This window comes from Alternaria atra (assembly GCF_907166805.1).
Source record: "Alternaria atra isolate CS162 genome assembly, contig: 34, whole genome shotgun sequence".
Lineage (NCBI taxonomy): Eukaryota > Fungi > Ascomycota > Dothideomycetes > Pleosporales > Pleosporaceae > Alternaria > Alternaria atra.
The window spans coordinates 14,614-42,588 of record NW_025091333.1 but is presented as its reverse complement, the minus strand read 5'-3'; the positions used below and the strand labels follow the sequence as shown (position 1 = coordinate 42,588).

Genomic DNA, 27,975 nt, shown 5'->3' with positions numbered 1-27,975 from the left:
CGTCTGAGCTGTGTAGTTTCAATTCCAAGTTTGTCATTGAGGAAGCCATGAGATGATGTCCCTCCAATGGATTTGATCCGTGTTATCTTTGATGATCCAAAACGCTGTCAATTGCTTCTTGACCTTGATTCTCAGTTCTTTGGAAAATTCAACGACAGCGTCAATCTTCTCAAGCGCCATTTTGCGTTTAGCTGGATCGACCAACTCAAAGCAAGCGAACATGTACGGGATATTGGCACCTGGTACCGAGCGCCCGGTGGACTGGAGAATCAAGCGCAGCTCTTCTAGGATGGCATTTGAGATGACCGTCCCTTTTGCTGCCGCTGCACCATATGGACGTCTTAGTCGGTGTGTGATAAGTAAAACGGACCAGCGATATAGTCTTGCTTGAGCCAAAATACTAGCCAGCTCTTCTTGCAAGAAGCGAGTAATGTGGCTTTCGGGCATTCTTGGTATCCATCCCTCAACGGCCACTTCAATTGCGTCTAAAGCTTGAGTAATTTCAGATATATCAAGGTGTTTGTCATGGCGTAGCGAATTGGCGATCTTGCAAACGTCGTAAAGGTATGGCAACATGGGCCATGCGATGCCTAGGTATCGATCAACGACATCATCTAGTCCCTCAGCCTTGAATCGTAAGGTTGGTACCTCGCCCCGTAAAATACACTCTTCAGTCTCGGCTTGAACGAGACAGATGACGAAGGCGAGACAGTCTGAGGTAAGTTTCGTTGTCGACTCGTATATGGGCTTAATGAGGTCGAGGCTGTATCGGCATATCTCCAACGATTGTCCCGAAATATGTAGGGCAAAGGTGATTGCGCTTACTGAAAGCATCAGAACAGTAGGAAGGACTCCAGAATCGACGTTCTTCACAGACCGCAATGTGGAAACTGCAGAAGCTGCGCGTCTGTGGCCGATGACTCGGTCCTCATGGCCGGAACCAGGCTCATACTCGCAAGCCAGGAGAGCTGCCGTGGCGATCAACGAGTCTTGAACCCATGAAGTGGCGTTGTGGAGTTGTTGCGCAAAGGCTCTGTGGTGGCAGATGCGAAAGCTTGACGAGATTAAGAACTGGTCGATGCGCGTTCGTCCTTGGGAGACGCTCTTGACAAGGTACAGTTCCCGCTCAGTCAGGTCGGCGAATAAGGGTGGGGCCCTGGGCAGCGATACTAAGTCCCAATCCGGCATAGCTGGGGTGGCGGCCGAGGCTGGGCATTGTGGTGATGAAGCAGCAACAGAAAGGCTGCTATCGCTCCGAGCCGTGTGTAGCTGGCAGCGTGTGGTATCCTCAGTGCGTTGGTACCGAGGTTTGCGTCCGGCTGTCCCGACTGGTCGTAGGGTCTGACACGAGTTCTGAAGTCGGATGCATCGTTCGCACGTGTCCTGGCCAGGGATGCGCCTACATTTCTCTTTTACGGCATGGCACCTGTCGCATGCTCGTCGCGCTGATGGCCTGCCCATCGCAGACACTCGTCGGTGGATCGCAGTGGATACATGGTCAGTAAACGGTGGAATGTAGACGGCACGGGAGAAGAGTGCGAAACGCCGGCGGGTGCTGAGTAACCGCGACACGTGCCGTTCGGCAGCCCCTATGTCCTGTCGGATCGAGGTAAGGCATAAAAACGATACGCACTGCACTGTGATCCAGTTGCTGGCCAGCGTTGCATTAATGAGCAGATTGTCTCATCATTGTCGTCTCGATATCTCGTCATATAGTCTACATCCTTCAACTGTACGAATCCACCGAAATTCTGAATGAAGTCCTTTAATGCGCATGCTCCTCACCACATCCACAGTCAGGCCCAAATTCACGTCGGGCCTGCCTTGCTTCTTCCTGCCATGGCTGTAGGTTGACTGCCCTCTTCTCCTCTCGCACCCACTTTCCATGACCCTTCTTCTCATTGAGCTCAACGATAGCATCGAGCCAAGCGGCAAGCCTGTATCCTGCCTTTGCGAGCTGCTTGGTGACGACTGGAATAGCAGTGTCCCAGTACGCTCCTGACAGCTCTTGCGCGAATACTGCATCAGGACCATTAGGTATGACAGTAGAGCACACGTATCTATTGGCGTCACGAGCCCAGGTCATGGAGCTGCTGACTGCATCCTTCGCCTTCAAGCCCTTGAGCCATATCTTGCTCTCTTTCTTGAATTTGCCATGCTTCACTTCTGCGGTGAGATTATTGGCCAAAGCTAATGCATTGGCTTGAGAGAAGTTGCCGTAAGCCTTTTGGGGGATTGCTGTATCCCAGATAGAGTGGAGATTTGTGTGCGCGCCGTTGAAGGTGACATTAATGAGGTTGCCACCCACGGCAATGTTCTCTACGTGTAGTGGCTGGTGGATATCACCAATGAAGTGAATGACCCATTTGAGAGCTTTCTGCTGCTCAACGATACCAACAGACTTCTGGAAAGCGCGGCTGGAATAGTTGGCGATAGCAGAAACGATGCAACCTTCTTCGGAACAGTCACGCTCGTAGTCGACGTTGCAGCTTTCAGGCGGGTTGTCCAGAGAATCGATGTAGTGGTAGACAGAACTGAACTGTCCTCCAGCCTCATAGCGGTAGCTGTCGGCCCAGGTTGCCACGTTGGCTAGGTATGCGGACGAGGTGTCGTTCAAGAGAGTTTGGGCAAATTTGGCCGTCTTGTGAGAGACGAGATTTTGCGCCATGTATGCGACCGCGGTGTGACCCAGAGAGCCCCAAGCCGAAGCGTAGGGGACAGCCGCGAGGAGAGGCAGGAGTGACTTGGATGGCGCCATGTTAAGACGGTGGAGGTTGACTGGCCTGTGATCGGACTGTTCGTAGTGAAGGACAGGAAGAAAACTTGGTAACGTTCACATTGGAGGGCACGCGTTATTATAAGCAACTTGTGATGGCAATTTCTGTCAACCAATAGTCCCGACGGTATCGGCCATGCCCGTTCCATGGCTGCGGTGTTCGATCGAGACCCGGTAGAGTATGAGCGATGATATGCAGGTCTGCGGAGATGCTAGCCCGGATAGGAAGGTTCTACGCCCAGACAGGCAGGAGCTGGGTAGTTGTCTACAGCTTGAGCCTCTCGCAAAGAGCATGTTGTAGACTTTGATTGGACAACCCCAATGGCACAACGGAGATAAGCATTAGGAGAGAATATGAGCAAGGTAAGCAATTCTGTCCATGTCTAGTAGATGCATATACAAGGCTAATGCACACTATCAATGCATCAACGACAGCTAGGGTATCTCAAAACCATGAGTGTTCGCCAAACGCCAGATATAAATGCACGTGTCTATGATGGTGCTTATTGTGCAGCGTCCACCCGGTTGTCATGGCCGTTCGCGTTTACGTCCGTGTCCATCGCTGCCTCATCTTCGACAGGCTCCTCCGCGGTAGCGGGAGGCCCTTCGAACAGACGGATCCACCAGGCAGGTGGGAATAGCGGGCTGTGGTTGTTATGGAGCGGCGGGTAAATATCGTTGAGGTAATACCAAACTGATAATGATTAGTCGACATGCTAAAGAGTTGAGGGAGAAGACATACTATGACCGACAACGATGCCGCACATCTCATCCTTGGGTACCGTCCCGTGCATGATCAGCGAAAAGGCCAACAGCACCCAAGGCAAGTACGGCGCCTTGAAGACCAATAGCCCGAGAAAGCTGAGCATTGTGTCTGGGTTCTTCCTGCTCCAGATGTAGATGAGCGTGCTGGACAGAGCCGAGCCGAGGAAGGCCATGGAGAATATGGGCGCAATGCAGAGGAGGAGCGTAGACGCGAAGGTGAGAAGCCATGCGAAGTGTGCTGTTGAGCGGCCCGACGATTCCTCGAGCAGTCGCGCGTATCGTTGGAGGAAGAAGATGTGGTATAGGAGGTCGAGGCTGAGTGGGCCGAAGTAGAAGAAGGTAGTGAGTAGTCTCCAGTACTATCGGGTGTCAGCGCAAGCAGCGATTCTCAAGCATGGGAATGGACTGACCTGGCTCTTGAAGAAGACAGTGCGCACACTGTAGAAGAGCTGGAAAGGCGAGATGATGTGGCATTGCACCAGCACACTTGCGCTCAGCGCCGCCGTCATCCACCAACGCGTACATACGGGCATCTCGTAGAACCATTGCTCGAGCGGAAAGCCTCCGACCCCTCCTCCCATCATGCCGTCCCCTCCTTGCAAGACGTTCGCCATGGTGGAATGGTTGCTTTGGGAACAAGACGGAACCAGGAAAGCGAGGAAGAAGCAGATTCCAGCACCAACAACCGGATATAAAACGAAGGGACAGGTGTCGCCCAGCAAACGCAGTCACTTTCCGAGTGACAGATGGACCCCATGTGGCTACGTAACTTGTCCGACGGTCTGCCAAGGCGCTAGTCCAATCACCACACGATCGTACCTTCCGCGACCCGCCGGACAGTCGACACGGTCCAAGCTCCTGCCCTGGGTGAAAGCGGACCAGCCACAATGCCCACCAAGTAGAACAATGCGCCCGTGCTTCATCCGCCATCGCGACCCTTCCATGCCATTTCATCGCTATTCTTGACGACGACGTTTGTCCGCGAGACTCGACTTTGTACCAAGTGATCCCCGACGCGCTTTGGCATCTCGCGACTTTTCGTGACGTGAACGCGCCCTGACCCCTCCCACCGCGCGCATTCTTTCGGCGCATCGCGTCCCTCCAGATTCCAACACGCTGTGCAGCATTCCCACATACCAACATCGTCATGCCACCGAAATCTCCAACAAGGCGCAACAAGGCGCGGCCCTCGCGGGGCGGAAGAGCAAGTGTTGGAAGCAGGAGGGACTCGGGCAAGCGACGTACGTTCTATGTATAACTGACGAGTCTGCGCATCTGAGCTGACATGCGCACAGTTGGCCAAGCAGGACCTGCGCCAGATCGCGCGAAGAAGCGCTACAAGCCTGGCACCGTCGCTCTCCGTGAGATCAAGCGCTACCAGAAGTCGACCGACTTGCTTCTCCTGAAACTCCCATTCCAACGCCTCGTAAGCACCGGCTATGTGTACAGCACCACACCATTAACTAATGCCCTTCCAGGTCCGCGAGATTGCGCAAACAGTCACAACCGAGGATGGTCCCAACAGATGGCAAAGTCAAGCCATTGTAGCCCTACAAGAAGCCACCGAAGCCTTCCTTGTCAACCTCTTCCACGACGCAAACCTTTGCGCTATCCACGCCAAGCGTGTCACCATACAACAGAAAGACATACAGCTCGCTCGTCGTCTACGCGCAGCTTGGGGCGCGCCTGTCTAAGCTGTGAGAATATGATTTTGACAGATACCCAATGTTTAGTTGTATTGGACCCAAGTTTAGAATAAGTTGGGCCATCTCCTTTGCGATGTAAACTCTGTCTGCATATTTGCTGGGTGTTATTGGGAAGGCAATTGCGATTGGCGTTCTGTGGCGCATTGGGTACTCGAATGAGGCCTTTCTTCAGGGAGGTTTTTGCCCCCTTTGTTCCCATCTTCGCGTTAGCAACAACTATCGGATTGCTACTATATCCACTGTATACAAATTCATCGATAAAAAATGCACAACGCTAAAACCGCGTTCTATGGAAAGATTCCAACCACAGTCGAAACCCTACGTCGAAGTGGGAACAACTTGCAGTTTGCCATATCCGGAACATGTAGCGACATTGGCAATGCGCCGCTCATTGCTTGGGCTACTTGTGTATAAGGTAGATCTTGGCTTTGACCTTTGGTACTGCGTGCTGATCATTTGACAGATTTAATGCGTGCAAGAGTAAAACCGAACCGAACTATACTCCCCGCCGTGCTCCACTTGCTCGGTACTTTGGCTCTCTTATCACCGCGGGCTTCACCACCTTCCCCATGCGCTACTCAGTAACAATCCTATTACCCCACTCAACAGGTAACTGATCAACCAAGACATTGCCGAACAAACAAGTGACGAAAAGCATCCTTGGCAGTCTTGGCCATGCATTGTTCCCCGCCCATATCACTTCGCTAAGAGGCGATTCGACGTCATGAATGGGCTGCCTCAGATCAGCGCCGCTGCAACGGTGCGCGCGCTATAGCTCAATCAGGAAGCTCGATACCTGACATGTAAGCTCATGCAAGCTCGTACCTGGTCGATATGCAGCTGCATCAATGTACCCCAATGTCGTGCGACGTACTATAAAGACTGAAGCTACATACCCTTCCAAAGGCTACGCGTGCCAGGAAGTGGAGAGGTAGAACTCTTCGCACGTTGATCATCATCATGGCTGCCTTTGGGTTCTCTCTACTCGGAGCAGCCGGTCTTTTGAGCGGGGTCGTCAACGCCCAATTCCCTCCAAAGCCAGAAGGCATAACCATCCTAGAGTCTCAGCTTGATGAGGGAGTCACAATCTCGTACAAAGAGGCAGGTTAATTCTTCGTACGTTACCTGAAATGTCCACTAACTATCACCAGACTGACCTTTGCGAAACCACCGAAGGCGTCCGAAGCTTCTCCGGTTATGTTCATCTCCCGGTTGGAGCACTGGCCGACCTTGGAGTCGAAAACCAAACATATGAGATCAATACTTATTTTTGGTTCTTTGAATCGAGGAAAGATCCTGCAAATGCCCCTCTATCAATTTGGATGAACGGTAGGCGACTTACCAATGCCTCTTGTGACCTTCACTGACATTGTTGAGGTGGACCTGGCTCTAGTTCTTTCGTTGGCCTGTTGCGTGAAAATGGACCTTGCTTCATTGGCGCCGACTCTAATAGTACTTATCTCAACGAGTGGTCATGGAACAACGAGGGTGAGTTCATCCGAATTATCACATCCGATCTATACAAGACAAAGGCTGAACAGCAAAGTCAACATGCTATACCTCGACCAGCCCGTCCAAGTTGGTATGAGCTACGATAGCTTGGTCAACATCACCACCAATCTAGACACAGGTGATCTTGAAGTGGTCGACTTTGAAAATGGTCCTGTCCCCTCACAAAACAACAGCTTCTACGTCGGTACCTATCCCAGTGAAAATTACAATCTCACCACCCGTGGTACTGAGAACTCAGCACGAGCTCTCTGGAACTTCGCTCAAGTCTGGTTCCAGGAATTCCCTGAACACAAGCCCAATGATGATAGAATCTCAATCGCAACTGAGTCGTACGGAGGTCGTTACGGACCTGCTTTCGCGGCCTATTTCCAGGAACAGAACGAGAAGATAGAGAATGGAACCTGGAGCGAAGCCGGACAGACTCACATACTTCACCTTGACACTCTACTCATCATCAACGGCTGCATTGACCGCTACGTGCAGTGGCCGGCTTACCCAACAATGCAGTACAACAATACTTACGGTATCCAGGCCGTGAATGAGTCGCGCTATGAAGAAGTGCTCGACAACTTATACCGCGAAGGAGGCTGTCTTGATCAAATTGAAGAATGCCGCAACCTGAGTCTTGCGTACGACCCTACCAATCAAGGGTTCAATGAGACCGTCAACGAAGTTTGTGAGTCTGCCGAGACATTTTGTTCTGAGACAATTCGGGACCCCTATTTTGACACCGACCTGAACTATTACGACATCTCCGCCCCCGGCGCTGCAGCCTTCCCACCTCCGTGGTATCAGGGCTGGCTCAATCAGCCTCATGTGCAGCAGGGGCTAGGAGTGCCCTTGAACTGGACTCAGTCAAATTCGGCGGTATCGCGAGCATTCCGCGGCATCGGCGACTACCCACGTCCGGGCTGGAAGGAAGATTTAGCATACCTTCTCGAGGAAGGTATCAAGGTTACACTAGTGTACGGTGACCGAGACTACGCCTGCAACTGTGAGTAGTATTCCGCAAGCCTGCGCGTGGCACATCAACTAACTTTGCATAAAACAACAGGGTATGGCGGTGAGCTGCTCTCCCTTGCAATTCCTTACGACAATGCAACCTCTTTCGCAGGTGCAGGGTACGCACCTGTCATTGTCAATGACACCTATACTGGAGGTCAAGTGCGTCAGTACGGAAACTTGTCGTTCACACGTGTTTATGAAGCTGGTCATGAGGTACCGGCTTACCAGCCCGAGACTGCGTACAGGATCTTTACACGTGCACTCTTTAATCGCGACATCAGCACCGGAAATATCTCTACCACCGAAAACCCGGATTATGCGTCTGAAGGACCAGGTGATGTGTACAACATTACTAATGAGCCAATCGTCGACGAAGGCACACAGTGCTACGTTCTTGATCCCGGTCAGTGTACGGCGGAGCAATGGGAGTCAGTCATGAATGGAACGGCATTGGTGCGGAACTGGATTGTTGTAGACACCAACACCAGCTACTTGTTCCCAGATCTCGTGGGTACTGGTACCTCTGGTAATGGGACCTCACCCTCGGGAACCGGCATCCCCATGCCTACTTATACTGCAGCTGCATCCGCTAGTCTTTCTGTGAGCGTTCTGGGCAGTGCGGTCATTGCTGCAGTTGTAGGGAGCTTGGTGACGCTATAGTCATCGTAGAAAGGGAACTTAATCTTGCGTGCGCTAGGACTATGGATATAGGCTGTTCTCGAGTTGTGCACCAAGCGAACTAAGGCCTGCCCTTGTTTGTTTCACACCGAGTTCTGCCTCTAAAATTGAGAACATAATTCTCCCAAATCTGAATACGACAATGATTTGGATCAATCCAGCTCCGTACTGACATATGCTACGTTGTCGTATTGTCTGCTGATGCATTGGGCTCGCGTGACGTCATGACTTCCTAATGCTAAACCATACTTTTTCTGAGAAGAGGTTTATCGACACAACATCTTCGACTCGTCTTAGGTTTCTCAAGCAGGTATAATCTTGAAAATTATGTCCCACTCCACGTATTCCGCCTTTCAGAGGCACCTGCTCTTTTTCTCAACATCTACCTCTCCACCGAGACTTACTTTCGGATCAGCCCTTCGTGCAGGCGTATCACTCGGCCTTGACTTCCCTGTCGCAGTTTTACTGAGTCTATCTTTACGGCTGATGTACGCGCCAATTCCTTTCCTCTGGTCTCCCATCGTCGTGGACAAGATCCCACCTTCAGCTCACCGCACACAATTAAGTTCCGCAAATCTGCCAAAAGGCAAAGCCGACTATACGTACGCAGAGCTTATATCACTTCTCAATAACAGCCCGGAAGAGAACAGGGGTAAAGGCTGGTTAAAGCACAAGATCGACCAGGGACATGTGGTTGGGTTTTGGACAATGTCGGCGAATGCGAGAACGCATACTGTCAGCAGAGACGATGTCGTACGTTTCCAACAAGGAGAATGGGAGGAGCCTGTCGTTCAGAGGAGACGTGCAAGGGATGACGTATTGCCGCTTTGGCGAGGCGGGCCAATTTGGGTTGGTGGTCACAGCTGGGCTGTATGGAAATTGTTGGGAGTGCGGGTTTATGAGACCAAGAAACAGTAGTCACGAAACCTTTGTTTTGCGATGGCAGAGCAAGACACATGCATATTTGCGCTTTTGGGGGTGGGGAGATCTTTGTGACAGTTTTTCAGGCGTCAGGCTTTCCGCAGATTTACCACGCACGCTTATGTTAAGGCTTACATAGCATCACAAACTGGCACAATTTCGATGGCGAATCTAGGTTCTTGCATGCGAAACCATAACCCGCTTTTTTGGTCCGAAGAAACCGTTTTTACGCATCTGGGCGTTTTTCGATCCTGCCTTTGACAGCAGCCGAAATTCGGCAGACCCGCTTTTTCTTTGCTTGAGGACGCAATTCCGCGCTCACGTAAAGCTTTACAACATGACGATTCAGCATGCAAATGTCGTGAATATTATGCGGCAGACTAGCTCGCAAATCGCATCGCGATGTCTTTTGCAGACAAAACTGCCTTTTCTTTGGACAACGATATTGATTTTTACACGGACATTTTCTGCACCTGCGTCCAAACGCATCGGGAAGCCGATCAGCACTGTCGCCATCGCGGTTCCATCTCAGAACGTGCAGCCAAAACAATTTAGACGCGAAATTTGCAGGTCTTCCATCGTCACACGCCATACACGGTGACCTTTCGATATCTGAAATCCGTTTCCTACGACCCAATCACCGTTACAACGCTGGATCCGACGAAAACCCTTTTTTTGTTGTCTCAACTCACCTTAAGGGAATGGAGGAGGCAAGAGGCTTCTCAGAGCCAACAATTGAGAAGCTATCGTCTTCCCAAGATAGCGACTTCGACTGCAGTGATTCCCACGAAAACATGGACCGCCGCAGCTCCCACCACTCTGCGCATGCTCCCAAGCAGCATCAGGACCTGGAATTAGCGAAGACGAAATCCATTGCAGAGACCATGTCTCCAGTTCGCGAGATCCTCTTTGTTGGTTTGCTTTGCTCCGCCCAGTTCGTAACTCAGGCAGGTCTCCTCGGCACCTTGAATATCCTGCACATTATCGGACCCGATCTTGGCATCACCGACCCTGGCGTTCTATCATGGCTGATAGCAGGCTATTCATTGACAGTTGGCACTTTCATCCTGTTATCCGGTCGATGTGGAGATCTATTCGGGTACAAGAACATGTTGATTGTGGGTTACGTTTGGTTCGCTATCTGGAACCTAGTGGCCGGTTGCAGTATATACGTTGAAGGGAACGGTGGCCAAGTGCTGTTCATCTTCTCGCGTGTTTTGGGTGGCATTGGACCAGCAATATTACTACCCAATGCACTTGGCCTTCTAGGCGCGACCTACAATGAGGGACAGAGGAAGGACATGGTATTTTCACTATTTGGAGCATGTGCGCCCGGTACGTATTGTTTATGTGATTCTCTGGTATGCCTCCTGACGTTTTGTAGGTGGTGCTGTAGTTGGCGGAACATTCGCTGGCCTCTGGTCGCTCTTGTGGTGGCCATGGACCTTCTGGACATTTGGCATTGCGCTCTTCTGCCTTGCCATCCTCTCGATCTTCATACTTCCCTCTGTACCTCTAGATGAAGACGTTCGCAGCCTCTCGCATAGAGAGCGAATCCGAGAGCTTGACCTGCTCGGCGCAACTGTGGGTATCACCGCCATGATATTGTTCAACTTCGCCTGGAACCAAGCACCAGGATTCGGATGGGAACACGCGTACATCTACGTTCTGTTGATAATAGGAATTCTCCTATTCCCCGTGTTCTTTTGGATAGAGATCAAGGTTGCCAAAAAGCCACTCATTCCGTTTAATGTTCTTAGCACGGATGTCTCGTTCGTATTGACCTGCATAGCATGCGGCTGGGCTGCGTTCGGTAAGTAATCACCTCTTCAAAGTACTATTAGGTGGACAACGTCACTGACAACGAACTTAGGTATCTGGATCTATTACTTTGTTCAATTCCTCCAGCAGCTGCGCGGCGACTCTCCGCTCCTTACAATGGCTCACCTTTGTCCTGTCGCAATCTCGGGCTTCATCGCCGCGGTCACCACGGGCCATGTCATCTCACGTATCGGTCCAGGATGGGTAATGCTCATTAGCATGCTTGCTTTCTTGACTGGTAGTATTCTCGTCGCTACACTGCCGATCGGTCAAATCTACTGGGCGCAAACGTTCGTCACCACGCTCATAATCCCATGGGGTATGGACATGAGCTTTCCTGCCGGCACACTGATTATGAGTAACGCCGTCGCTAAGAAGCATCAAGGCATGGCAGCAAGCTTGGTCAACACGATCGTGAACTACAGCATCAGTATTGGGGTTGGCATTGCGGGCACAGTGGAGGTGCATGTCAACAGTGGCGGAGCAACGGTCGCGGACGAATTGAGCGGCTATCGTGGTGCAATGTACGTTAGTGTCGGGCTGAGCGCCATGGGTGTGGTGACGAGTTTGTTGTTCTTGCTCAAGATGCGACTGAGGGAGAGGAAAGCGCAAAGGAGAGAGGTGTAAATATACAATTGTAATCCTTAGTCTTCCCGGGTACCGTAGAAATATAGCAGCCGTATTCATAAAAGAGATACCAAGAAGCTATTATACTCACAGCCTGTGTCTGCACGCCTCCGTTAGTTGAGCATGTGATTACGTCATCGTGTAAAGTGATCCCCGCCACCACCTTCGTCCTCATTCCCAAGCATCACGATCATCGCCACGTTCCAGCACCCACATCTACAGAAGACTACCTGTTTTTCACCTGTGTTAACAGGACATGCCCTCACGATACTTACAGGACTAAGCTAGCGAGCTGACAGGGTACGCAACAGTGTTTGCCTCTGCCTTAAAAGTCGCAAAAAGCGCGGTTCGTCATACACGATCTTCTGGCAGATCTGCGCAACACCTTGGGATAAAGTGTGGACTCCGGCCAGTCTCCCATGCACCCCTCTCAGTGCTCCAAGCATAATTCTGGTCCTATAATGGCGCTTCCCACTAACCCACCAATCTATACGCTGCCGGAGGAGTTGCTGTTGCAAATCGTCTCCCACCTTCCCGACTCGGATGCACCCAAATCCCTCAAGCACCTATGTCTTACATCTCGCAAATTTCGAGCGGCCGGGCAAGAAGTTCTGCACACTGTAGCGAAGCTGTCGATTTCGTGTGGCTGCCACCCAAAGGTAAATCCTCTTCTGAGACTGCTTCGTACGCTCTTCGACCGCCCAGATCTAGCAATCCAAGTGAAGACTCTACGCATCAGAACTGTTCGCAAGGATGTCGCGAAGCTGTGTGAAGATCAAGGGTTCAGCCTCACGTCTTTGCGAACGCGAAGTTTAGCAAAGCTAGAGGAACTGGGGTACATAAAGCATCCTTGGTACAGAACCATCCAAAACTCGATCGAATCTGGGTTTGCTGGAGTACTACTTGTACTCCTTCCAAATCTCACCCACCTCGAGTTCTGGGTGAAAGACCATCATCGCGGCCCACCTTCAAGCGAGTGCATCTCTGGGCTTTTTGGGGGCATGTCCGCTCCTGACAGCATCATCAACTACTGGAGTACTCTTCGTCATCTTACTACCAGCGATACGCATTTTTTCAAGTCCGGAATCAACTTCGCTAGTCTCACAAGCCTCGATCTAAAGACAATCTTCATCGGCACCATTCTGCGTCTCAACGGACCTGGGTGTCTGCAGGGTGCTGAGAACCTTCAGGACCTAGCTTTGACTGTATCGATACAGTTCGCCGATCGTCTCTTGATTGAAAAGGCAGAGATACAACTAGGTGACCTATTCGAAGCACTCGGTTGCGTTCAGCTTCAAAGTCTCAAAATACTGCTGTAAGTCCGCATATTTGGTATTTCCGCTGCAAATGCTAAGCTCTCACCCTCACAGTATTAACGACGGCTATCATATCGGCGATGACCTTAATACGCAGCTCGAAGCAGGCTATTTCATGGACCAATTGAACTACATGCAAGATGCTCTAGAGACACTTTCTATCACGCTCGAAACGACCGACGATGACTCAGAACTTGAGTGGCTGCTCGATATGGTAACAAGCCCGAAGAATTCTCTTAATCACTTCACCACCATGAAACATCTTGTCCTCCCGCAGGCGTTCATCCTTGCCACCGGGTCTGCGCCTTGGACAAGCAAGTCTTGTCAACCGAAGGATTTGCCACCTAGGCTAGAGACACTAGAGATATTCTATCCCGGGGAAGAGGTTGAGGATTGGGTAGCTGGCTTCGTAACAGAAAACACCGATGAGGCCTCGTCTTTCGTGGCTCTCAATGAGATCACGTTGACTTGTCGTGACGAGGTTGGTACACCGGCCTCACACTTCTTTACGGAAGTCGACAAGATCTGGTGGGAGCTAGCGACGAATCAAGGGATTAACACGTACACCTTCTGCCAGATCCAAGAACATAGATCTAACTTGGCGGAGTTGTGGTACGAAGAAAGCCTGGCCACAGCTGATAGTGAAGAAGAGCAGGATGAGGAAGAGGGCGAACGGAACGATGAAACCGATGGCGATGGGGCTGGCGATGACGACGAGATGTTCGGCATTCCCTTTTGATCGGAGCACATTCAAGCCTTCCTTCTCGGTACAGATATTAGCAGTATACTTCGGATGCGTGGCGTTCATAGTGACGCATTGGCCGCATGGGTGAACGTGAGTACAGTCAGATCTTATCGATGTGGCGAACGACATTTCATACTCTATCGAAACATTGGTCGACGGGGTAGAACCTCAGCATTGGAAGTTGTGGGGGTGACATGCTGTTATGCATGACTAGCGTACTGATTCGTGGGCCTAGAAGCTCATTGGAGAGTTGGCGGCGTTCACGCAGGTTCCCGGTCAGCGATACGAACCGAAGTCCGCCCCACCCTCAATGCATAACCGAGATAATTCTGCATGCATCAAATATTGGACACCACGCCTGCATATCCCCGTGGCTATACTACTGATCGACTCATGGTTTCCTATGAACAATGCGGAATCCGAACACCCAGTCCGATCATGTGGCGTGTACTTCCAAAGTCATGACATGCAGCTAGCATGCACCCTAATATAATATACTGCCAGACCTTACAAATGGGCTGAAGCGCACGATGCTGAACTTATTGCTGAGGTAGTCCGCGAAGTTCTAATCGCTCCATGGCGTTCGTTACGAGCACGGAAATCCTGCCATACACCATGAACTTAGTTCATCGCCCTCGTGACTTGGCGATGGCTTTCAGACGTCTAATTTAGGGTGCACATGTATCTAATCGATGCATTTTCTCACCAGAATTGCTGCTCTTAGCAAGGGTGGGCGTTCACCACACCATGCTTGCAGGTTTCATGCCAGGGCTTGCCGCGAAGGATGCGACGCTGGTAGACTTTGGTGTCATGTAAGCTGACGAGCGCTGAGAATTTCGTCGACAACTATAAGTTCAGGGACTTCCCTACAGTAAAATCCACATCAGCAGCAGACCACCAGTCTTCCTCTACGCTACCTCACTATCAACATGAGCTTCAAGTTACCTTTATCAGCGATTTTCGCTGCGTTTGCCGTATTTGCTAGACTTGTCGACTCTACCTCTATCATTATCAGCCGCTCCGGATGGACTGCAGTGTCGGACAGCTTCCAAGCAGGCAACGAGCCTTCCCGAGCGCTTGATGGGAACGGAACAAGCTTCTGGCACTCGAAGTATTCGCCTGCCCCTGTTGAGCCTCTACCCAATTGGATTATTGTAGACATGAAAGCGTCCTACAACGTGAATGCAGTCAGTCTTCGGCCGCGTCCAAGCGACAACGCGAATGGTAGGATAGGAAGTCACAAGATCGAAGTCAGCGCCGATGGTACAAGCTGGCAGATCGCTGCTATCGGCACATACAACAATGATGCGACCACGAAGAAAACCTTCTTTGTTGCAAGGCCGGCACAATACGTAAGAATCACAGCGACATCCGAGGCGCAGAGTGTTGCGAACCAGTGGTCGGCCATTGCTGAGATCAACGTCTTCCAAGACACAACGTATATACCGCCGGCGGCAGGCAAAGGTTTGTGGGAGAAGACCGTAGACTTCCCGCTAATACCCGCAGCTACTTCGTTGCTCCCAAATGGAAAAGTGCTAATCTGGTCGGCTTTCGCAAAAGACAACTTCGGGGGCCAAAGAGGCTTCACTCAAACTGGAATCTACGACCCAGCCACGGGCGAGTCGAGTCAGCTCGAAGTATCGAACACGCAACACGACATGTTCTGCCCTGGCATATCTTTGGACTTTAACGGTCGAGTCATCATTACAGGTGGCAGTGATGCTGCAAAAACCAGCTTATACGACCCGTCAAGCGGTGCATGGAACCCAGGGAGTAACATGCGGATAGCTCGGGGATACCAGTCCACTGCTACATGTTCTGACGGACGAATCTTCAATATTGGCGGATCCTGGAGCGGAGGGACGGGTGGCAAAAATGGGGAGATATACAATCCTACCTCGGATGCATGGACCCTTCTACAGAACGCTCTTGTCAGTCCTATGCTTACGGCCGATCGCGGAGGTGTATGGCGCTCGGATAATCATGCATGGCTCTTCGGGTAAGACGCACGCACGCTTGATATAACTTTGATACTAACAACATATAGCTGGAAGAACCAGACAGTGTTCCAAGCTGGTCCATCTATCGCCATGAACTGGTACGAGACTATAGGAGCTGGAAGCACTACGGGTGCCGGCAACCGACTGGATGACGGGCATGCCATGAACGGGAATGCCATCATGTTTGACGCAGTAGCCGGAAAGATACTCACTGCAGGAGGAGCTGCCGACTACGAGAACAGGTATGTACACGAGCCAGAACGGTGTAGACCCCATAGATGCTAACGGCGCCTTTCCCTAGCGATGGACGTACAAATGCGTATATTATTACCATTGGTGCGCCAAAGACGAGCCCGACCGTCACCAAAACACAGTCTATGTCATATGCGCGTGGTTTCGCCAATGGTGTTGTACTGCCTGACGGCACAGTTTTGGTTACTGGTGGGCAGTCGCGACTGCAACCTTTCAAGGATGACACTGCGCAACTTACTCCTGAACTCTGGGATCCAACGACTGGTAGATGGACCCAGCTCAACCCTATGCAAGTGCCAAGAACGTATCACTCAGTAGCAATCCTTCTCCCAGATGCGACGGTTCTCAATGGTGGCGGTGGCTTGTGCGGTCCCTGCACGCAGTACGGCGGAGTGCCAGAGAGCAATCACTTCGATGCTGAGATCTTCGTGCCGCCTTACCTGCTCAACGCTGACGGGACAAGACGTGCACGTCCTGTTATAAGTACTGTGGCCTCTAGTGTCAGATTGGGTGCGACCTTGAGCATCACAACGACAGGATCTGTCACGAAGTTCTCCCTGATCAGATTCGGTACCGCTACTCATACCGTTAACACAGATCAGCGAAGAATCCCGTTAGCATTGACGGAAAGTGGCACTAGCTATACAGTAAATGTCCCTATTGATCCAGGAGTCGCGCTGCCTGGCTATTGGCTGTTGTTCGCTATCGACGCTAGTGGTACACCTAGTATAGGCAAGACGATCAAGTTGTTCGTGTAATAACAGGAAGTTGTAATTTCCACATAAAAACAGCGGAGTAGTTTCTAATAACGTAGGTCACAAGCGAGTGGAACCTTTAAGCGAGTGGAACCTTTAAGCGAGTGGAACCTTTAAGCGAGTGGAACCTTTTTGCTAAGACCTAACTAAACCTGCAACTACGCACTACTATACAGCACCGTTAAGAATAGTAATTAATATTTGTAGTAGCCTAATTTATTTAGAAATATCTACTACATCTTACGTACATGTGCGCAAGTTGTGTCCTACCTTGCCGCAGGGTCTACAGCGTCTTTAAGACAATTTACCTACTTTAACGCGCGCCTTCTTCTTTACCTTCTTCCTATTACTGCGCGCCTTAAACTCCTTTAGAGTTATTAGTTAAAGGCCTTCCTCTATTATAAGGGTCTCCTTCTATACTTACTTTCTTTTATATAATTTACGTTACGTAGTAGCCTTATTAGCTGCTTCAAGCTTAGTAATACGCTATTATAATAATACTAAAGCATGTGCTTTTATCTCTGCGCCTTTAGAGAAGTTTTTTACTACCTTAACTATTAAAGTAGGTAAGCTATCTATATACCTCTAAAACCTCTTAAGAACTAGCTTCGTTTAAGACCCTAGTTCTACAGTATTACTTAGGGTTTATAACTACTAAGGACTGTCCTTAATAGTAGGTAATAGTAGAGTACGCAGGCAGACGTTAAGCGTTAATATAATAGCTTCTAGATTAAATAGAACTAAGCTAGCGCCTTAAAAGCCTCTTAGGATATTGCTCCTTGTATTAGAGACCTTGTAGCCAGTAAGAAAGCACAGTAAGAACTCTATTTTCGCAATATAGGTAATCTTATTACACATTAGCTTCTTAGCTTAACACCTATACGCCTTCTTTAGTAGCGTAAGGTAGCTAACGTTAAGCAGCTGTAGTAGATATAAGGAGTTTAGAGGCATATAGAGGGTAATAATCTTCTTCTCTTTATAGAGCTAGTAGAAATTAATTAAGCTGTAGCTCTTATAACTATTAAGAACTAGCAGGCAGTAGCTACTAATAACTCTCCCCTTAGTATGCCTATTAAAGTGCTCTAGCTACTTAATACTAAGCTTGTTTATTATCTAGCTATTCTTAGAGACTATAATTACTAAGTCTTAAGGTAGGCTCTCCTCCTTGTACTAGGCAGAAAGGTAGTACTTGCCTTAGAAGATAATAAAGGGTAGAATCGCCTACCCTGTTGCGTTTATGCCCTAGATAGCTATAACCTACTCCTAGTTACCCTACTATACTATCTTTAGCTGTCCTTAATAGTCTACTACTATAACTACTACACTAGTTAATATTACGCTTATTATAAAGCTAGTCTTATTAAAGTTGTACTTATCTTCGTCCTAGATGCTGTACTTAGGCTTCGTATTCTGTACTAGGCAGAACTAGCCTTATATAACCTTAGGATCCTTATAGAGGGCTCTACTATAGTCGTACTTTCAATTAAACTTAACTTTAAGCTTAGGGCGACGCTTTACAAAGTTTGTAGCCTACCTCTTGCTAACTAGCTTCTAATTATAGATCTTAAGTAAAGAATTAGCTATCTCTATAACGTTAGCAAGCCTAGGTATATATCCCTACTCTATTAGCTTAAGAATATGCTTAATAATTACTACCTCTTTAGATCCTTAAAGAGCTATTAATTTAGGCTTACAATCGCGTTAATAGGGCGTTCTAGCGAGTCGTCTTCGTAGTGTGCTTTTAGAGACGTTGTAGGTAGCTACAGCGCGTTGCGGCTTAAATGTCGCGTCTTGTTAGATAGCCTGTAAGGCAAGTTGTATATTTCTTTTGTTTAAGGTCTTTTTAACATTATTACTGTCAAGCAATAGAGTCCTTATAGATACGAGATGCACCGCGATAGTAGAAGTAGAGGTATATTGCCTTGTAAGACTAGAGACGAACCGCTGTCGAGCCACAACAGCAGTAAGGTAGGCTAATATACTGCGATTGCTTGGCATACCGGCCCGAACGGGGCCAGAGTAACCTGGTGCCTGACATTATTCCCCTTCTTAAACTTAATCGACCTAATTAAGGCACAGTTAGCCTAAGCTAGATTGTAGTAGCCCGTAACAGTCCCTACAGGGTCTGCTACGCCTAGTATCAAGAGAGGTGATTAGATAGGGCAGGCCCGAGTTCCGGGTGCGGTTTTTACCTTTACCTCGACCGATTTAGGGATTCTCGAAACTCTAGAATATCTACCTTTACCTAGGATTTAGGGTCTAGCTAAGCGAAGGCCTAAGCTTTTAGGTATTCCTAGCCGATCTAGACTATCTTTCCTATTCTACACTCCCCTTAACCGTTAATTATAAGTATTTTGCCCTATTCTAGGCAAGAGGAGGGTAGTGCTGTAGTGGAGCGTTTTAGTAGTTCTCCATCAGAACGTGTGCTTAATACAAGTAAGTAGAGTATATAGTGTGTGTTGTATGTGTAGTGTTCGTTTTCTAAACGGGGTTTAGATATTCCTGTCCCTTTTCTACTCTCTGTATTATCTCTAAGCCTAATAGCCCTTTAGATCTGCAGTTCCCCTAGATTCTCTACTACATCCCTCCCTTACTTAAGAAGAAGGCCTCCTCTTCTTTATCTAGAACAGCGATCTAACTTAACTGTCTAAGCGCTATATTGCAGTCTTTCCTAGAAGCTCCTCCCCTTCTATACTACCTAGCTCGTAAGAGACCCCTATATGTAATAGCCTAATGCTTTCTTCCTACTGTCCTTTAAGCTAGCGTCTCCGTGTTCTATAGCTAGTTCTGTACCTTCTACCTATTATTCTAAGGCTTCTTTCCTTTATTCCTCTAAGAACCCTCCTAATTCCTTTGCATTCCTCTAACTATCTTTTAGCAGTTTAGAGGAGATTTAGTTCTTAACTCTCTTCTTCTTAGGTATATTAGCTACTTTCTAAAGCCTGTTCTATAACTGCAGACTTATATCTATTGTAATATAGCTACTCCTGCTACTATTTCCTTTACCTATTCTTTTGCAATTCTGCATAACATCCTTACTGCATCCTAAGTCTTTCTCTGTCTTCCTGTTGTTGCCCTGTCTACATAGACCTTAACCTTATAGCGCCTTGCTTATTCTAAGTGTCCCTTAGGCAGTAACTAGCGAGTAAATATAATAATAATATAGCTTTAAGTTCCTGCCTTAACCTTTTTAACTTCTTTTTCTTTCTTCCCTGCTACTGTAATTAACACTCTTCTTACTTTAAGCTTTATTATCGCCTACTCTCTTACTGTCTCGCACTTCTCGCGCTGCACCCGCCCTCTGTCCTCTAGAATGTCTCTCTTACTATCGCCTAAAAGTTCTTTAGCGCCCTTAGATATGCTGCAGGATATATCTCGCACACCTAATAATACTACCCGCGCTCGCGCTTAAGCTCCTCGTGCCCTTGCTCCGCGCTGCACTCGTTCTCTCTTACCTTCTTCCGCTACCTTAGAGCTGCCTGCTTAGTCTGCCGCTGCTAAGACTAAGGATGATGCTGCCGCTCTAAATCGCCTTTAGGCCTACGTGTTTAGTAGTGCTATGAGCGCTAAAGACGCCGCCGCATGCGCTAATGCGCTTAACAAAGAGTTTAAGGATTCTAATAATAGAGAGCTAAGTGACGTTTAGACTGCTGCGCCTATTCCTTAGACCCCTTCTGTTCGCTAGCCTAACTCCTGCGCTGCTCTAGCTATTTCCCTGTCTAAGGCTGTAGTTTATAGCAGATAAGGCTGTATTAGCGTGCCTCTTCTTACCTATCCCTCCTTATCTTCTAGGCGTCCGCGCATTATAGAGTACTGTAAGTTAGAGATTCTTTTTGTTGGCATTTCTGAACATCCTTCTAACATCTCCTAATTATAGTGCGCAGCTCTTTTGACACTGTTATTAACATCCCCTAGATTATAGCCCTTTAGCAACATCTTTACACCCTTAATAGGTAGAGCTATACTCTTAGTCCTGCTATTGCTCTTCTTGCTATTAACGCTGTTAATAGTCCTTCTAACGTTCTTGTTTCGCTGGATATTGCGCTTGACCTCTACGACGGGTTTACTACAGTTAGCGCCTACTTCTGCCTAGGTAGGAAGTCTAAGCGAGAGCTCTTTGATTCTGACCTTAAGGCGCTTATCCTATTACATTCCGTTAGCGCTTAATCTTAGGGTAGGGTTAATAAGCTTGCTAATGTCTTTTTAGAGTAGGATACCTGTAGTTAATGCTATTCTCTATCTTATAGGAAGTGCTATAGCACCTACAGCTAGGCCTATATTAACGGGCTGCTGTTAAAAGGTAGTGTGTGTACTAACTGCCTTCGCTCGGGTAGCCTTTAGGCCTGCTCCTTCTGCCGTAAGTTCCTAACCTGCCTTTAGACTTCCTGTTCCTAATCCTTTAGATTTATTGCTAATGTTAAGTTTAGTAGGAACTGTCCCTGCTCGTTGCTCTGTTGCTCCTAGCAGCGTGTCTAAATCCCTCTTAGCTTCCTTTATTATTCCTAATCCTAGTCCTGCTCTGCATTTAATACGTACTTCTGTTAGCAAGACTCTTACTAAAGCCCCCAAGAGCAAGAACAAGGTATTGTTTGCCTAGACTACTAAGTCTAATGCTACTTAGTACGGGCGGCACTTAGCTAATGTTTAATCTAGGCAGCTTTCTAACTTTGCGCCTTCCCTAGATATTATGCCTAATAATATTTTAGAGGTCTTCGAGAATAATAAAGATAATGAAGATAATAAGCCTTCTACTCCTGTTTTGTCGAGGTCAGCAGCTAAGCGCAAGGAACTTACCTGTTTATCTCCTGCTACTTCTCCTATAAAGCGTAAAAAGACTGCGCTCTAAGGTCTAAACGCGTCTCTAATTAAGAAGAAGAAGGGTAAGCCTTAGTCTTTAGGAACTACCGCTCCTGCCTCCGCTCGCTCTCTTCGTTTAGGTAGGGATGTTGTTGTTTTTACTCCTAATGTTCCTTCTGTCACTACTACTCCTAGTTTTTCCGCTGCTAATAATGCTGAGGAAGTTGGTTTTGGAAACGTTGTTGGTGGCGATGCTGAGGTAGTTTCTAGCGGTGTTTCTAGTTCTAAGGAGGATAACGACGGTTCTACTGCTAATGTTGCTAGTAATGTAGCTCTAGTAACACCTGCTCCTTAGAAGCTTAGTTAGTTTAGCTAGCTTACTTCCCTACTCCCCTAAGAGGTTTTCGTAGTGTAGAAATGACATCCCTTAAATCTTCGAACTTTTTGTCCTTTGTGCTTTCCTTAGTGTCTTATTCCTCTAGTTCTTGCATTCCTCTTTTGTTTCTTATGCCTCTTGCCTCCTTCCCTCCCTTACTCACAAAGAAGGTCCCTTCTTCTTTTTGCTGTAAGTTCCTAAGAGACGTTTAGACTCACTTGTCCTACTAGAACATTGGTCTTTTCCTAGTTTCTCCCCTCGATTCCTTAGTCCGCAATAGTTAGGAGATACGTTAATGCTTTCTTGTAGTGCTATATTCCTAATCCTCCTTAGGTCGTACTCTATAACTTCCTTAGTTCGTCCTTTAGGTTCTACTATAGATTCACAATCTATAGATTAAGTTCCCTGTACGTTCCCCTAGCTTTCTATAAGCTTCCTTTTATTGTCCTGCTAGTATTTAAAATAGAGCAGGGTCCTAACTTCCTAATTCCTAATCCTGTTTTATAGGTGTTTAATGTAGCTGCGGCTAAGCGGCTTTTAGTTAGGAATTGCATAGCTAGTCCTTTTACTTTTTCCTATCCTTATTCTGTCCTCGCCCCTTTTAACATTCTGCCTGTATCTGCATATTTTCCTACTATTTTTACTAGTTCTATAGTTACCTAGTAGGTGTTATAGGATAAGTAGGTCTGTTACTGTAGGTTTAATAGGTTTTCAGAAAGCAAACGCTCTAAGTAAGATTCTTACAACAACAACATTACCTCTTTACTTCCTTATTTTTCGTCTTTTCCTCTACTTATTTCTTCTTACTACTAATTCTTCGCTTAATTCTTATCCCTTCTCTTATTCTGTCTGTACATTCTCTCTGTAATTCCTTAAGATGTCTAGCTTTACGCCTATTAACGCGCCCGCTAAACGCTCTTTAGCGCGCTTAAATATACCGTTATATCTAGAGAAGAGATCTATAAGTGTATAGATCTTTCGTCCTGCAAAACGTTTAGAGAACTTATCTACTGTTAGTAGAAGGTTCGCATCGCAGATAGTAACTGCGTTAATCCTCTAGGCATTAGAGATCTATCTTACGCCTTCCTTTTTCTTAGGGACTAGATGCTACAGATTACAATACTAACTATCGTATTACTCCTATGTTCCTCTGTTAAGACAGGCGTTAGCTGTGTCTACTACTAGTTGTTCTATAGATTTAGGGACAGCAAAGCCTCTTGTTTACTAGGCTTTATAAGGAATAGTGCGTATCTTGTACGGTAGACAGACGTCTAGGTAGATTCTTCTAGCCTCTTTAAACTCCTAAGAGAGTGCAGCCTCTCTATTGTAGAGCATCTAAAGGAGTAGCTCTTTTTCTCTAGCAGTTATGTAGTCTCTTAAGTAGAGTTTCTTAATGCGCTTAGGTATAAGGCAAGTTCCTTGTAGAAAGGCTGTATATCTTAGTTTAAAAAGGTAATCGTATAGGCTAGGGTCTAGCTCTTAGATAGACATGCGAAGGAGTTAACGTTCCTTAGCTAGTTCCTTCTAGTCTTCTCTACTAAACTCTATTAGCTTATCTTCTCTTAGTATATCTATAGGACAGACCTTCTTATCTACTATCTTGTATAATGTATTAATTTTACCTGTTCGTGCAAAGGGCATCTTGTCCTTAGCCTTAAGTTGTATAAGGTTAAGTTTATACATAACTAAGAAATCTGTTTGTTCTTAATTATAAGTTAGTTTCCTACTTAACTCCTTATTTTCTTCTATCTCTTACTGTTGGACAGCATTAGAAAAGACCCTGTTTATCTAGGTTATCTATTCTTTTTAGAGTTCTAGTGTATAGATCATAATGTAGTCCCTAAAACCTGCCTCTAGATTATAGTACGCGGACTCCTGTATGTATCGTAATAATAGAGTAATTGATAACGTGCTTATTTTAATATTACTAGCGATTTCTTTGTCTAATTTAGTGTTTGTAGGCTTAACTAAGATTATCTAGGAGGGATAATACAGATCTAAATCTAATGCGACGAATACAGCATTTCTCTGTCTATCTTCTAAGACTATACGACACGTAACTCTTTTAAACGAGTTGTATTATATTGCAATATTAGCTGCTGCGCACTAAAGTCCTCCTAGTATCGCGGAGCGTGTAACGTTTATAATAATGCAAAAGTTAGTTCTAGTAACTACTGTGCTAATGCGCATAGTAATATTAAGTGCTATTCCTATAAAAGGCTTATAGGAACCATTAGCAGAGGTAACGCCTTAAGTATATTCTCCTAGTTTGTGCTCTATTTATTTGTATAGGATCTTTAATACTCTAGCTGCACTTAGCCTAAGTATATTTATCTAGGCTCTTGTATTAATAAGGCATTTAAGAGAACTGCCTTGTACGGTAACTTATGCTTCTAGTAGCTCTGTCTAGATAAAGGCAATCCTAGCTCTTTAATATGTGCCCGCGTACTGCCTTATAAGGGACTTAGTTAGTTCCTTAATGTACGAGTCTCCCTACCTATAGACTTTATAACAAGTTTACGCATTCGAATAGTATTCATTAATAGTATTACAGTAAATATTTACGCCTGTGTTGCCTTAGAATGTAAATGCGGATAGTTGTAGTAGTTGTGTAACGCGCGCGGCTGCGCAGGGTTCCAACTAATAGGGCGTCTGCTACAGATTCTAGGTGCTCTAGATGACACCTAGATTCTGTGCCGCCTAAACTTAGAACGCAGTTTAACGTACCTATACTCTTAACACTACAATCTTAATAGTCCTCTGTAAGGTTGCGCAATTGTTTACAAATATTGTCTTAACTTATTAAGTCTAATATAGTTACTCCTCGTACTTCTTAACTTAGGAGTGCTGTCGCGATGCGATTTAGCTAACCTTAGATAAGGTCTCTTAGTTCTAGATCTAGGAGGGAATTAGAGAACTTTACTGTCTTCTTCTTACGCCCTTGTTGTAGGTGTTTAGGATCTGTAGATATACTATTGTCTATACAAACTAACAAAGGTAGTTGTACTATTATAAAAGGCAACTCTGTTAGCTAGCTAGTTAACAAAGGCGTATTCTAGCTGTTGTCTTACTAGTAATAGGTATCCCTTAGCTATAATTTAGAAACATCGTTAATATGCTGTAGACGCTAGTTCTATGTATTCTTGATTGTTTTAGTAGGGCGTCCTCTCTTCTTAACACTACTGTCTTAAACACAGTTAGGATTATAAAGAGAGTTGTTCTTACTAGTCTGTAATAAGGCTGCGTTAGCCTAGACGTTAGTTATGTGTAAGAGAGCATTCTCTCCCCTCTAGGATTATGTTCTGTAAGTCTAATTTATCTAGGCCCTCTTAAAACTATCGGAACTAGAGCATAACATCCCTTGCTCCTGTATCCTAATAAGAGTCTGTAATAATATTAGCGGACGTTCTTAGTACTACTTAACGTCCTCTTATGGACCGAGAATCTCCTTTAGTAAACTTCTCTAGGACGACACTAGATGCTAGCTAGTCTAGTACATCGTTAGTAACTTTATAGAACTCTCTAATCTTAACCTTTAGCTACTAAAGCTTATATATTAGAGGTAAATTGCCAAGGATCTCCCCAAGACGTTTATGCGGTAGACTAAAGTAGTAGGTTCCTTTCTTTGCATTTAGGTCCTATTTAAAGCTAATCTAACCTATTAGGCGTAGACGATTATATAGCTTACAGTTACAAATAGTGTAACCTTTAACATTACACATATTACATATGTTGATATACTCGCTTCTTCCTATATTTACACTTCCTCCCTTAGGAGCTGTATTCCTAGGAGATTTTGGAACGTAGGAACTATCGTTACTTTTAGTTAGAAACTTAGCATTTAACGCATAAGTAATAAAGTATACGTAGTTGCTAGGTTTCTTAAGGATTTTCTTAGTAGCTAGATACGCTATAAGCATCTCTACTATAGCTATGCCTAGCTTAAGGTTTCCTATAGACTTAATAAGGTTATTAACCTCTAAGTCTACATCGTCTAGGATAGAAGGAGGTTTTTCCTGTTCCTTCTAGATGTTAGAGACAGCCTTACGTACTTCCTCTAGACTAAAAGTAGCACGTCTATTAGTAAGCATAATCTACCGCATTTCTGTATCTATTCCTCCTTAGTCTTGCCTATGCATCTTACTAAGGCTAGCTGTCTTCTTATAGTAAGACCTTAGGAAGATATAGATCTTGTCTATATTACAACTGTCCTAGTTATCTCTATTAGGAGCATTAGGTATATAGAATATAACAGCTTCCTTATTAGCTTTTAGAAGCCCTTAGAAGAAGAGGATTCCTTCTTCATTATCAAGTATCTACTTATTAGCCTTATAGGTATCTAATATAGAAGAGAAGTAGGTGTATTACTCTACAAGTCCTAGCTATTGCTGTAAACACTTATAGATGTATGCTTAGAGATATAAGCGTTTGCCTATCTTAACAGCGGTATCCTCCTTAGACTACTATTCTTTTATAGCTTTCTAAATAGCTTCCTAGTCCTTAGTCTTATATCCTAGTAGCCTCTTTAGGATTTAAGATAAGGAATAATCCTTATCTAAGAAGTAGTCTAGTATAACGGAAACCCCTATCTTATCTAGAAGGTTTACGTTATTAGCTTATTAGTTAAAGTCTTTAAAGAACTCTATTACGTCCTTACTATTAAAGACTAAGACAGTCTGTAAGGATTAAGGTATGTAGAGACCTAGAATCCTACTAGGGCTAACAGCCTCTAAGGGAATTACAGTCTCTATTTCTTCTCCTAAAGTTGTTCTAGACGTTAATAGGGTATAGGACTTAGTTATTAGTTAAGGAGATTTAGGTAAATACGCAAGAGAAGAGACTAGCGTTTCTCCTGCTCTCTTAGGCTTCTTCTGTTCCTTCCTTATTAATTAAGGTTTAGAAGTACTTATAAAGGAGTGCTTACTCTCCTATAGCACAGCTAGTGCTAGGTAAAATAGACAGACGATTGTTAGTTCCTTCTTAAGGAGATTCTTGATTTTTTCAATACCCAGCAGTATCGTAATCCTGTTTTTATACTTTTCTAGCTAGTTTAGCTTAGCATTTCTTATGTAGATTCTATTAAACCTAACAGACAAGCACTATTGTGCGGATCCGCACTATTGGATAGACGTGTTGTTACTACAAGGTGTTCTTCTAAACGAGTACGACTTAGCATTTATTATTGCTAACTGTGTTCCTTTCTAGATAGGTCGAATTGGCGATTCTTTTGTAGTTCTAACTAGTAGAGTAATGCTAAGAGAGGGCTTATGTATTGTTAATCTAGACGATTATACCTATCAGACTAGTATAATCTCCTATAGTCGTTCTAGCTAACCTAGAGGTTACAGGATTATAAGGGTATTCTTTATCGTTGTCGATATTGTCGTTCTTAATAGCAGCCTATACAGGATTCTTCTTATGCTTCGTAGTAGAGTACGTCCCTATAGGCTTTGCTATTTGTACAGGTGTAGGAGGATATAAAGTCGTAATCCCTCCGAGCTGAGTAGTCACTAGTATAGCTCGTGGCAGAGAAGCTAGTAAGATGTGTAATCTTATTCTAGCTTTAGGTACAGATAAGGAGTGTTAAACTCAATAAACAAAAAAAGCTCTCTATATAAAAGAGTAAGCTAGTAATTGCTTTAAAATAGGAAACGTGTGTGCTAAGGAGGAAATTAGATAGATAGTAGTCGATGATGATAATAAGGGTCTTCCCTAATCCTTAGGCCTCTTATGTTAAGGAGAAGCCCTTCTTCTTATAGTCCTTGTAGTTAACATTAGATAAGAACGTACTAGGGAACCCTGTGCACTAGCACGGTATATCTATTAAAGCTTTTAACTTTACTAATGTAGGTTTACTACTACCTAGTACCCTAGCTAGTAAGCGTAGTACGTATAGTATATATCCTATAGCGCTAGTAGTAGG

At 46.1% G+C, this 27,975-nt stretch overlaps 8 protein-coding genes across 8 annotated transcripts; 5 read left to right on the top strand and 3 right to left on the bottom strand.

The window, feature by feature from the left end:
• Positions 1-33: 33 nt before the first annotated feature.
• On the bottom strand, positions 34-1,188 carry ALTATR162_LOCUS10453 (uncharacterized protein; the record flags this gene model as incomplete). Its single annotated transcript, XM_043318089.1, has 1 exon — positions 34-1,188. One exon carries the CDS (start codon positions 1,186-1,188, stop codon positions 34-36), a length of 1,155 nt encoding a protein of 384 aa, XP_043174024.1.
• Positions 1,189-1,765: 577 nt separating this feature from the next.
• Positions 1,766-2,758, bottom strand: ALTATR162_LOCUS10452 (uncharacterized protein; the record flags this gene model as incomplete). Its single annotated transcript, XM_043318088.1, has 1 exon — positions 1,766-2,758. One exon carries the CDS (start codon positions 2,756-2,758, stop codon positions 1,766-1,768), a length of 993 nt encoding a protein of 330 aa, XP_043174023.1.
• A 521-nt stretch (positions 2,759-3,279) lies between these two features.
• ALTATR162_LOCUS10451 (uncharacterized protein) lies at positions 3,280-4,155 on the bottom strand (the record flags this gene model as incomplete). Its single annotated transcript, XM_043318087.1, has 3 exons — positions 3,280-3,470; positions 3,519-3,900; positions 3,952-4,155. The coding sequence occupies 3 exons, from the start codon at positions 4,153-4,155 to the stop codon at positions 3,280-3,282; spliced, it is 777 nt and encodes a 258-aa protein (XP_043174022.1).
• Positions 4,156-4,688: 533 nt separating this feature from the next.
• Positions 4,689-5,235, top strand: ALTATR162_LOCUS10450 (uncharacterized protein; the record flags this gene model as incomplete). Its single annotated transcript, XM_043318086.1, has 3 exons — positions 4,689-4,782; positions 4,837-4,967; positions 5,020-5,235. 3 exons carry the CDS (start codon positions 4,689-4,691, stop codon positions 5,233-5,235), a joined length of 441 nt encoding a protein of 146 aa, XP_043174021.1.
• A 972-nt stretch (positions 5,236-6,207) lies between these two features.
• On the top strand, positions 6,208-8,424 carry ALTATR162_LOCUS10449 (uncharacterized protein; the record flags this gene model as incomplete). The annotated part of the gene is made up of 5 exons (XM_043318085.1): positions 6,208-6,348; positions 6,399-6,576; positions 6,625-6,735; positions 6,794-7,753; positions 7,814-8,424. The coding sequence occupies 5 exons, from the start codon at positions 6,208-6,210 to the stop codon at positions 8,422-8,424; spliced, it is 2,001 nt and encodes a 666-aa protein (XP_043174020.1).
• Positions 8,425-10,157: 1,733 nt separating this feature from the next.
• ALTATR162_LOCUS10448 (uncharacterized protein) lies at positions 10,158-11,811 on the top strand (the record flags this gene model as incomplete). The annotated part of the gene is made up of 3 exons (XM_043318084.1): positions 10,158-10,698; positions 10,748-11,176; positions 11,237-11,811. 3 exons carry the CDS (start codon positions 10,158-10,160, stop codon positions 11,809-11,811), a joined length of 1,545 nt encoding a protein of 514 aa, XP_043174019.1.
• A 461-nt stretch (positions 11,812-12,272) lies between these two features.
• ALTATR162_LOCUS10447 (uncharacterized protein) lies at positions 12,273-13,866 on the top strand (the record flags this gene model as incomplete). The annotated part of the gene is made up of 2 exons (XM_043318083.1): positions 12,273-13,126; positions 13,182-13,866. The coding sequence occupies 2 exons, from the start codon at positions 12,273-12,275 to the stop codon at positions 13,864-13,866; spliced, it is 1,539 nt and encodes a 512-aa protein (XP_043174018.1).
• A 935-nt stretch (positions 13,867-14,801) lies between these two features.
• On the top strand, positions 14,802-16,882 carry ALTATR162_LOCUS10446 (uncharacterized protein; the record flags this gene model as incomplete). The annotated part of the gene is made up of 3 exons (XM_043318082.1): positions 14,802-15,871; positions 15,920-16,114; positions 16,174-16,882. 3 exons carry the CDS (start codon positions 14,802-14,804, stop codon positions 16,880-16,882), a joined length of 1,974 nt encoding a protein of 657 aa, XP_043174017.1.
• Between the last annotated feature and the right edge of the window lie 11,093 nt (positions 16,883-27,975).